General features: G+C 41.2%; 1 protein-coding gene across 4 annotated transcripts; it reads left to right on the top strand.

Moving 5' to 3' along the window:
- Positions 1 to 327: 327 nt before the first annotated feature.
- LOC307230278 (complement decay-accelerating factor) lies at positions 328 to 10,918 on the top strand. Of its 4 annotated transcripts, XM_080000538.1 has the most exons (13): positions 328 to 526; positions 1,897 to 2,082; positions 2,878 to 2,980; positions 4,477 to 4,547; positions 5,610 to 5,792; positions 6,199 to 6,276; positions 6,900 to 7,004; positions 7,121 to 7,198; positions 7,778 to 7,813; positions 7,906 to 7,947; positions 8,046 to 8,097; positions 9,566 to 9,641; positions 10,649 to 10,918. In XM_080000538.1, exons 1-12 carry the CDS (start codon positions 421 to 423, stop codon positions 9,621 to 9,623), a joined length of 1,098 nt encoding a protein of 365 aa, XP_079856664.1. In that variant the 5' UTR covers positions 328 to 420; the 3' UTR covers positions 9,624 to 9,641; positions 10,649 to 10,918. The 4 variants fall into 4 exon arrangements, with proteins under 4 accessions (XP_079856664.1, XP_079856665.1, XP_079856666.1 ...); XM_080000539.1 differs by lacking the exon at positions 9,566 to 9,641; XM_080000540.1 differs by lacking the exon at positions 6,900 to 7,004.
- The last annotated feature ends 511 nt before the right edge of the window (positions 10,919 to 11,429 follow it).

Below are 11,429 nucleotides of genomic sequence, written 5' to 3' on the forward strand. Positions count from 1 at the left end.
TTCTAAAGTAGAACACAGTAAAAAAGAATGAATCGAGCGCAGGAACATGATAGAATAGAACAGAAACAGCACATGTGGTTTATTTGAGGCCCCAGTAAAGGGAAACACCCTTTACCTCGTTTGATGATCTGTTTCTTCTTCTTCTTCGTCTATTTATTTGTTTGTTTGCTTGTTAATTTATTTGTTTGTTTATTTATTTGTTTTCATCACCGTTTTAGGACACGCCCAAGTGTTTTCCCGCACCCATGGCAACGGCTACGGGGATATCTCCAGCGGACGGATCCTCCTCCCATTAGACCGCTCTGGGTCGGGCAGCGTCCTCTCCGTTCTCGCACAACCGGGGCCGGGACCCGGGGCCAGAGTTCCCCCTCCGCACCCGTCGCTCGATCTCGGACAAGTTGGATCGTAACACAACTTGCGATGGCTCACTGTGCGCCGCGGCTCCTCCTCTCCTCCCTCTCCTCCGCCGCCGTCGTCGTCCTCTTCTTCTCCTTCTCCTCCGTCTTGGTTGCGAGCGGTGCGGCAGGTTGGTAACGCCGTGTTTTTCGTGTGAACGCCGTGGATGCCGCGTCGTCCCCCCGGCTCTTCCGGCACCTCCGAACCCGGTGGCGAACGACTCGTCCGTCGCGAACGTCTTCGTCCGCCGCGAACGACTCGCCCGTCGCGAACGAACCCTTTCAATGACCCAACAACAACAAGTACAACAAAAAAAAAACGGATGGCCGTCCGCTGGGTGGGCTGTAACCCGTCAAACACGACCATCGTGAATGAAAACCGCGTCGTTTCGAGGCACAAGACCAACCTTTCAGCCACAAGGTTTCAGCTGCAATCGCGTTTTTGGCGAGTGGTAAAAACCGCATTTTTATGCGTTGCTTTGGCGCTTCAAAACGCAATTCAACCGGTTTAAAAACTCTGTGGCCGGGTGGGCTGTGCTCCGCGGAATACAACCGTCAAAGAGTGGAACCGAGTCATTTGGAGGCAGAAACGTCTTTCCAGTCGCGAGGTAGGAGCCGCGGCCACGTCTTGGCAAGTGGAAAAACTGCGCCTCACTTGTTTTTTTGGCGCTTTAAAAGTATTTCAGCAGGTAAAAAGGACCGAGCGGTGGATATAATCTTCAAAACGTGACCCTCGCGAATGAAACGATGTCATTTTGTGACGTTAATGACCTTCCGGTGGCAAGGTAGATTGCCGCGGTCACTTTTTGGCACCTGTCAACAACGCGACCCGCCAGGTGAAGACAAGTCCGAGGCAACAACGATTCAAATCGAATTCGAATCACTACGCGATCATTCGACTCAGGCTCGCCAGTAGTTTCGACAGAGTTAAACGATTCTCGCAAGAATTCCATTATCATATTCGTCGTTCCATCCTCGCTCGCCCAACGAGAGGTGGAAAATCCAACGAATCTTTTTATTTTATTTAATATATATATATAAATGATAATTATTGACCCGCAAGAACCGAATCTGAAAATAAATCGAATCTGTCGTCACTACAGCCCAGGTGGGCATCACGGTTTAGGGGCCACGGTAATGGTACCGTTTCGGCAAGAAAAAAGGTAGAAGGTTTAAAAACTGTCTTTGGAGTATTCTGCCACAAATAAGGAAGCAATAGGGAGCAGCACTGACGCCGCGCCGAACCTGTACGCCGCCCCCTACGGTGTGTTGAACCGTGTACCGGCAAACCGTGTACCGTTGCGTCCCTAATGTATTCATTTATTGTTCATCTCCATTTTGAATTTATTTCGATGTTTTTTGAAAATATAAAATCAATGAATTATATTATTATTATTATTATTATTATTATTATTATTATTATTATTATTATTATTTTATATATATATATATATGGGGGGTCCATCCTTTCTATGTAATGATTATGTCATTTTTGCCCCAGCTGAGTGTCCCAAACCTCAGGGGGGAAATGACACCGTCCTCACTAACGACGCCCTTTTGAAGAACACATTCCCGGAGGGAACTGAAGTCGGGTTCGAGTGTGCCAATGGATTTGAGGTGGAGGGCGGTTCCAGTACCGTGACCTGCACTGGCGAAAAGTGGACGGCGCTAGACCTCCGCTGCAAAAGTACGTTTTTGTCGCCTTACAGTTAATATCTGATCCAGTCAGCGTCATCGCTCTTTATGTGTCGTGTCTGATATTCACAGCTGTGATCCTGCAACCGCCCCGTTGGCTTCGTCTCCCGCTGACTTAACCGAAGCAGTCAGGGAGAAGTTGCCTTACGCTAAGTTCACCTTGCGCAGAAACCCAAGATTTACCCTTAAAAAATTACTTTTAATCAGCTTTTTGAGAATGGGAAGCTCAAAACACAGTCGGACAGAGACAGGCTCAGACAGTCTTTACATGTTATAGTGGAAAAATGGCCTCAAAGCCACTCAAAGCCACAAATCAGCTCTTTTGGTTACATTCACACTAAGGTAAGAGACTAGAAACAGGAAGTTAAGTTGCTTCCAACTGGCGGCCTGGTACTTTATAGGCAGCGTTACGCTCTTGATGGCCCACGGCAAATGCAAAAAGGAGTGTTTAATAAAATGTGATATTACTGTTATTCAAAACATTTTTTCCATTTTTGAAAAGGAGATCTGACATTTTTATGGCTTAAAAATTTGCCCCATTGGAAGGCATTTAAGCACAGTGGGAAGCTGCAGCAGAGTAGGAGGTTTCTCACTAGTGATGTGTTCAGGTTGTGGTTTGACCAGTTGTAAATGATGGGAAAGGACATTTCCATAAGCTCATGGGTTGGACAAATGGCACACCTGTCCTTTAAGAGGTGAGCATGTGGTTGTTATTGACCTTGCAGGTTGTGCTGTGTGACACTTCTCAAAAGCTCGAGTCTCATCTAGTTCTGTTTCTGCTTTAAAGAGAAAGACTGTGGTCCTCCCAAAGAGCAGCCCAACATGAGATATGAGATTGGGTCTGGCGGCACTCTGTTCGGCCAATCAGTAAGAGTTTTCTGCAATGTCGGGTGAGTAAGAGTTGATTCACCGCACACGCACGCACACCCACGCACACGCACACACACACCCCACACACACACACACACACACAGTTGATTTGATCATATAGATAAGATGAAAAAAATTTAATCAACAAAAAAATATTCCAGTGTTGCAATGACATAAATGACCAAACACACATAATTTACAAAAACACACACAATGAGGTAGGTTGTTTTTTAAATTAATTACAATATATATACAGTATATATATATATATATATATATATATATATATATATATATATATATATATACACATGCATACATGCTTACAAATATACATACACACACATATATACATATATACAGATACACACATACATACACATAAATATATACATATATACTGATACACACATACATACACACATATACATATATGTTTATATACATAAACATATAAAATAACTACTGTACTATATAAAAATAAATAGAATAAAATATAATTTAACTTAGTCCAAGGTACAGCTTAAAAGTGGAAATTAAGTGTGAAGTAAATGTAAAATGTGCCTTGTGCATTGCCATCAGAGGAGGAGTTTCCTCTCCTGGCACAGAGGGGAGTCATTGTAGGTGCTATTGCGGTGGCAGGAATCACCTCCTGTAATGGTCCTTATGGCAGCCGAGCCATAAGGAGCTGCTGAAGGAGCCTCTGGCTGAAGACACTCTGTTGTCTGACCAGTAGGTGTGTCTCTCCACAACCAGCTCTAGAGGCCCCAGAGGAGTACCCAGCACAGAGCCCGCCTTCCTTATCAGTTTGTTCAGTTTGTTTCCTCCTGTGTTGCAAATCATCGGTACATTCAGCCATGATTCATGAACATTGACGTCATGATAAAACGCTCAAGCAGTTCCATTACGATTGCAAGGTAGGAACAGGAACTGAGTAAGTAACTTTGAATTCAGTTTTTTAAACAGGGTTTGCTTTTATTTTGCAATAGAGCGCTGGTTCTGTGGAGAAAAAAAAAAGTAATACAAGCAAAGCAGGTTTTGCAGACAATGCTGTTTACACAATATTTAATTTTTCTAAACAAACCAAAGAATTGTTTGAGGAAATCATCACGTTGTAAAAGAGGCAGAGAAGGAGAAAAACTATACATCAAAATGAGTCGTCACGTACATTCAAATTGTAATTTTGTTTTATTTGCCGTGTATCTCGGGGAGCTTTATTTCCTAATGCGCTCGTGAAAGCACTCGCTGCGCGTGGAAGATTTAAACAACCGCCCACCAAATGAGCTTTGGCGCCGGCATCCCTGAGTCTATTGAATCCTGGATGGATGCCTTCTCTTCTCAGTTCCCGGACTGGCTTGTTTTCATTTCAGTTGGAAAGAAGGTTCCCTGCCTGTTCGTGGAGAAGTTGCATCGTGCATGTTTGGATTACATGACATACCCTGCCCGCTCTTGCGCCATAGTTTCATCAGTGCAGTCGTACTCAAATTAAACACAATGTACTTCCCTCCCTCCTAAGGTACAAACTGAGCGGAACATCCTATAAACGTTGCTACGCTACGGGATGGATTGGGAAATCTAAATGCCAAGGTACCTTTTATTTTAATTTTTTACTTTATTTTAAGAGTTTTTACAACAGATTTCAATTTTGATTCACATTATTCACTTTTGGGATTGGACACTTACGTTTCATAATTCCTTACTGAAGGCAAGAATTATAAGTGCTTTAAAAAGTAAACAATACTCTAATGCTTTTCACTAGTGCTTTTCTTTTGTTAGTATTTACTACTTTTCTCTCAAACTTGAGTGACCTGGCAAGTAGTGGTCCTTCTATTACAGTTCACATTTCCAATAGTTTAGTCTTCTAAGTGCTGAAGCAACAGTTTGGAGACTGTGGAACAACCAATGTACCATCGCAACGCAAGGCCATCAACAAAAACAGGAGCCGTCTTTGCTTTTGCATTTGCTGGGAAGCTGTTCTGGCCTAGGCGGCGATGGGTGGCATCTGATCCTTTCACCTTATTCAGTCTCTGTTTGGAGTAAAATTCAAAGGACTTGGTGTTCAGAATGATTAAGGGCTCTGAGATAAATCAATGTCATGGTATATCGTTTATAAGTGATGTGATATTATAATGACATTAGTCGTAGCTTGCGGAGCGAGTTCTGTCAGACAACTTGACGGCGCCACGTGCTTCCATGCCCTTATTTGGCCGGCCTATTTGAGCAGCCCCTCCTGCCCTGACAGTTTTACCACCTGCTTTGCTGCCCTTTTGGGCTCTACTCTTCTATCCAATGGGGGGGATTCAAGCTCATCACTCCTGTATTTCTAGCTGCTCACGAAGTATGCCTATGTCTGCTGTACACCTCCGCAAGAGTGATGAACAGGAGAGCCCAGCGGGCAACCTCAAAGGATGCAAAACAAATAAAGATTGATAATTTTAAAGTAAATCTAACAGTTGTGTGTCAGAAGCAGGACAGGCTATGACTGAAAGTATATTTCCAATATTATGTTGGATTTTAGGTTTGATATGTCATACAGTACCCTCATGTCATGTTTGATGGACCTCAACTGGATTATTTACCATCGGATGTAAATGTTTTGTGTGTGTTTTGTGTGTAAAAGTGCGCGTCTTTTATCTTTAATTTGTCCAGTCATCACCTGTTCAGCGCCGGGTGTCATCAGCAACGGCAGACACATGTGGGCCACTGCGGCGGACCCGAAGTTTGGAGAAGTCGTGCAGTACCTCTGTGATGACGGATACACTCTCCATGGCAATGCATTCATTGAATGCCGTGAAAATGGGAGATACAGCGCTCCGCCTCCCGAGTGCAAAGGTGAGCTCTCTACTAAAATACGGGAGTTCTCCTTTAAATCCCGTTTTCGTATTTTAACATGAGACAAAACTCCCATTCTTTTTAGGTATAGCTGCTTAGAAACACAGGATGGGACGCTTTCTCCTCATATAAAAACAAAAAAAAATCGATAGATAGTCCGAGCCATTAACCTCTCGCAATAGATCTGAGAGTGTAATGTGTCTGTATAAACCTTGTTGAAGTTTTGAATGGCAGTGAGTATGCCAGGAAAAGATGTAACCCATGAATTATTCTGCATGCATTCCATTATTGAATCAAGCATATGCTGTGTCATGCTGAAATTGCTTGATTTACCTAATCAGGCACATTTTGTTCTGCCTAGACTCATACATATAAATATAAATATATAGTAATTATTCTATTATAGATGCAAAGGATGTTTCAGCAACAATGGAAGCAAGTACTCCTCCCAACGCAGCACCCACCTCTCCATCTGCTGAGCAAGGTAATACAAAAAAATTGAGAAAACTACAAATTATATATTTAGATCAAATTTGATTATTTTGATAGGATTAGAGAAGGTGCATATACGCATATACCCACCGCAGCAAAACCCGTATTGTTGCACATTTCTAAAATCGCCAGGAGCAGCCAAATAAGTAAAAAAAAACGTTCCAGATTCGTGTTCCTTTGTGGGGTGTTTTTTGTCTCTCAAAGCCGAGTTTAATTTATAAACAGTAGATAAATGTTAAACCGTGGAGTTAAATATTCCCGTTAGATTACATGGGGAAACGCAGTTCACTTACCGAGACGCTGAACAACGCCGATCGGTGGTTTCCTTTAAAGCCACTGTCCAGGTGAAGATCATTCCTCCATATTCCATGTGATGGGAAGTCACAATGTGAAACCGTTTTGATAGAGTTCAACCTTTAAATCTTACGTGTTTTAACACCTGGATAAATTGTTGTGTAAGCGGCGTAACACGCGAGTAAGGAAAGCTGACGTCACTTCCGTAAACAAGTCGCGGAGCCTTCGGAAAACTTTGAGAGGTGATTATCTCAGAAACACAGTTTGCCGCACCCTCGTCGTCGAATGAGTGGTTTCCTCTCAATCTGAGTCTGCTTCTAGGTGGCACAAACACTTCCACAACACATGAGAGTGTTCCTCTGAGGGAGACTAAAAGCACCACACAACCCGCAACGTCAGCGCCTCCAACGTCAGTACATAAACGAGGTACAACACGATCGGCCGCATTATTCAGGCTTCAGCAAGATGTCTCTTCCGATGCGTGAATCCGGGCAAAATGGCCTCGCCAACTCAGAAAGTGTTAAGCATGACTCCTCTCGTAGGTACTACAGACATTCCGACGACAGAGGACACCAGGACAGCTACGTCGGCAGCCGCTACCGCTTCGTCTGACACCACAGGTACGGCGTAGAAAGAGTCCACACCAAAACATGCAAAAGCGGCATGCAGTCACAGACGCAACAAGCATGTTGTCTCTGTATGAGGATCCGCAGTGCGTGCCAAGCCAACCCCATTAGAGCTCTTGCTCTCATGTTTATACGACGCTATTTCCAATGCAAAACCCAGCCTTAAAATAATCAATTTGGTCGGCCGGCGTTTAGATCCGCTCAGAACCGACTGCGTGAAATTCTTTGTTACTACTTGAATTGGATTTCACGTTTCTATCGTGGTCTAAACTTCCAAAACGTTAACAACATGGATATAAATTGTAATAGTTGATGGAAATACATAAAAAAAAGAATACCGCTATTCAGCCTGTCTAAGCCTCCTACTTACTAAAATAAATAAATAAATAAATGTTCAGTCTGTAATTGTCATGTTTAAGGCATGTGCTATGTTAAAGAATGGCCATTTCCAGTGTAAAAATTGCTATTTTTAAGAATCTATTTGTCGTCCAAATTGTAAATGCGTATGTATTGTAATGTATGTTAATGTAAATATGTCAAAATGGCCCTAATAAAATTATTTTGTATTTACAGGGAAACGCAGAGAAATTGAAACCAACGAGGACTCTGGTGAGTTACAAGTCCCGGTAGTAGTTTAAAACGAGACCAATGACTAACGTAATGTAATTACTCATGTCATACATGAAACACTTTTCTTCCAGGACATACAGCTGTTATAGCAAGTGTGATAGGCACTACGATAGGTAACTTTTTTTGCTTTATTCTTTTGACAAAATATGCATACATTGAAAATTAAGTCATTTACAGTATATTTATATATATATTATTTCACCCCTCACAGTCGTGCTTGCCCTGCTGGTCATTTTATGCCAATTGCTGAAGAAGAGGAAAGGGTAGGAGAGAGTTGTTTTCAAACTTTTCTTTCGCACAGATTTTTACCACTAGTTTTATCTTTCACCAAAGTCTGTCCGCACTCACAGCTCTGTCTGTCTTCAATATGTGTGTCATCTACTAAATAGAGACTAATATTGTCACATCCGCTAACAAACGCACTGTATTGTTAAGTACTACATGTCATTTCGGTGTTATTAATTTCCTGGAAGTAAACGACCTACAGAGAGAGCTTTTATGGAAAGCGCCACTTGTGCTGATTCATTTCTCAATCGCCAAAGGAAATGGAAGGTCAGGAGGAAATCCTCACCGCTCTAAGATGAAACCAGGCATCAGAAAAAGTCCCACGGGACCAAAGTCTGTCAGGATCACTCAGTTTGTCAGGTACAATAAATGCACTGGGGTTTGCGAAATATATATTGCGGAAATATTGCGGAAATATAATTTACAACTTCCATGATTTACATGAAAACAGTTTGAGAAGCAAATGTCAAATGACAGTTACCGAGACAATTTTACTTGCAGATGTGACATTAGGTATTTTATGCACTGAGGCAAGACCACAGCACTTAAAACAGCAGCCATTACAGAAAGAAAAACATTTAAAAAAGCGACAAATCCTGGGTCTCATCCTTTAAAAGAAGCCTTGACAAAACACAGTAAAACTCTGATGTGGAGTGAACAAACACCGACTTCATCTAATCAGAGACTTATTCATCTTCCGAAGCTTAAAGGAGAGGTTTTCTATTTTTCGACCCGAACCGTAATAAAGTGTTGGTTTACGCTCTGCTTGAATGCAGTACAATGGGCCAAACGCTTAGATCTGGAAAAAATGTTTCTCGAAAATGGGAAGCTCACAAAAAAATCTCCAGGTTTTACAGGGTTTTATTGACTCTTCTGCAGTCCCGCGACTCGGCTCATTTGGCTATATCCGCACTAACGTGAGAGACTAGAAACAGGAAGTTGCATCACTTCCTACTGCTGTAGCCAACGTTACGCTCGGGATGTTATGTGCGGCAATTGCAAAAAGTAGTTGTAAATAAAATGTGATATTATTGTTTCCCAAAACATGGTAAAGAATACAAGACACATGGGACGATAAATGTGAGTTTCCCATTTAACGTTTTTTTTAAGACTTTAACGTTTGCCCCATTGGAATGCATTGAAGCACAGTGAGAAGCTGCAGCAGAGTGGTAAGTTTTTCGACAGTAAAGCGTTTCAGCGAGGTGGTGCTATGAACAGTTATAAATGATGGGAACCAACATTTGGGTTGAAAAATAGAGAATGTTGTCCTTTAAAATAATAAATGACAGCTAGACTAACTGCTTACTACGCTACCATGCTGAAATCTACCCAACAAAACAAGCAACAAATGGCATGCATTGACCTATTGTAATACCCAAATGTAAATATTAACACCCACACAGAAGTACACCTATTCTGACACAAATCCATTATTTAATGACGTAGCTCTTACGACACCAGAGAAGACCTGAAGCCGGAGTTATTACAATTCCAAAATCTTTAGCTTGAGTGCCTCCTCAAGGTATCTGGATTTTTTCTTCTCTGTATATTATAAATGACCTGTACCTAGGGCTGGGCGATGGGCACGATTCACGACATCACAAGAAACTTTACATGATATCAGCAAATAGACACGTCTGTCCAACCGAGGCTCACCACACTGAACCGTATGTTGTAGGGCGGTGGTTCTCAACCGCTCTGAGCTCAGGATCCCACATCTGTCATCAGTCAGGAGGTCACAACCCAAACATAGCTTGAGATTTGAAACCTAAATTATTTCGCAAAATGGATTGTGCATTAATTTGAATAGTGCAGTTACACATGAGTGTTCCAAAATAAAAGCACAGCAGTGGCAATTCAACACACTTTGATATATATTAAAGTTGGTCATGATATTTATACATAACAAAATAATGATATATGTTAATATATGTTAATAATTGTAAATATATATATATATATATATATATATATATATATATAATATTTATTTATTTGTTTTTTACTTATTTATAAGGGTATATAATTAAATAACAATATATTATTTCATATATATTATTATTATTATTATTATTATTATTATTATTATTATTATTATTCATTTATTTATTTTACCTATATATACCCATGGTCCACTCAAAATAGATCCATAGCCCAGTTTTGGATCGAGAGCCACCAGTTGAGAACCACCTATATGGAATGAGAATGACTTGCTCGGTATGGAAATAATTATTTAAAATAAATATTTCGGACCTCATTGAAAATATCCAGGCATCATTCATTGGCACTAATAAAATTCTGTACCATACGATATGAAAGCACCTTTATCACACGATGATACAATTCAACTGAAGAACCATAAAGAACATAGATTTATTGCCCAGCCCTACGTCATCTTTAAGAATACTCTACTTTGTCCTTTTTTTTTAAGAGGTGCTTATTTGATGGTGCCATATATTTACTCTATACTGAACGCACTTCTTGCATCACCTAAACGGTTCTCTCTCTTTTTATTCCCCTCAACCGCAGCTCTCTGAACGGAACTGTTGATATCTACTAGCGAGCATCTGTGGCCTCGTGGGAAAGTGCCAAAGTTCAAATTGTCCGGCTTGTTATGGCGGGGGAAAATCAACCCTCACTTTAATCATGTTGCACTGCGATTAAACGTAACTGTAAATAATGGAAGTGGCAAAAAGCACTTTTTTCTATTAAAATTTTTACGCCACTTATAAATATTTATTGACAGTATATATTTTGTATTTTGTATTTATGTTGCAAACTGGAACAAAAATGATGAATAAAGACAAAAAGAAAATACCTCCAGTCATTTTTTTTATATATATTTATACATATTTTAAATATATGAGATTCAGTAGGGGGAGTGAACTGCGCTTTATTCAAACGGCGGCTGATAACATCAACTGGGTTCTCCGCCTTCGGTCTCTCCCAAATCTCATTGTCTTTTGTTTTTGGTGACTTGTTTTTTATGCTGCGGGACATTGGATGTCTACGTATGGGACAGTTGACGTATCGTGAGGAGAGAACAGTGAAGACCAAACATCTGCGTTTTCTACGCCAGCCCATATTTTTCGGTCGTTGGGAGTCAAGTCCAGTCATTGGCATCAGAATCTTGAAAATGGATTCAGAATTGAGGTTGGTCACCCACTCATTTGACACCCACGGACAAGAGATTACATGTTCTACTCCCAACCCCGGTGCGTGCGGAGGTTCGGAGTAGAACGTGTAAACGAATGGAGAGACGGCCGAGACGAGCTTGGAACCCGGGGTCGAAGTCGCCGTGAGGAGCCCC

This window comes from Zeus faber, assembly GCF_960531495.2.
Source record: "Zeus faber genome assembly, chromosome: 5".
NCBI lineage: Eukaryota > Metazoa > Chordata > Actinopteri > Zeiformes > Zeidae > Zeus > Zeus faber.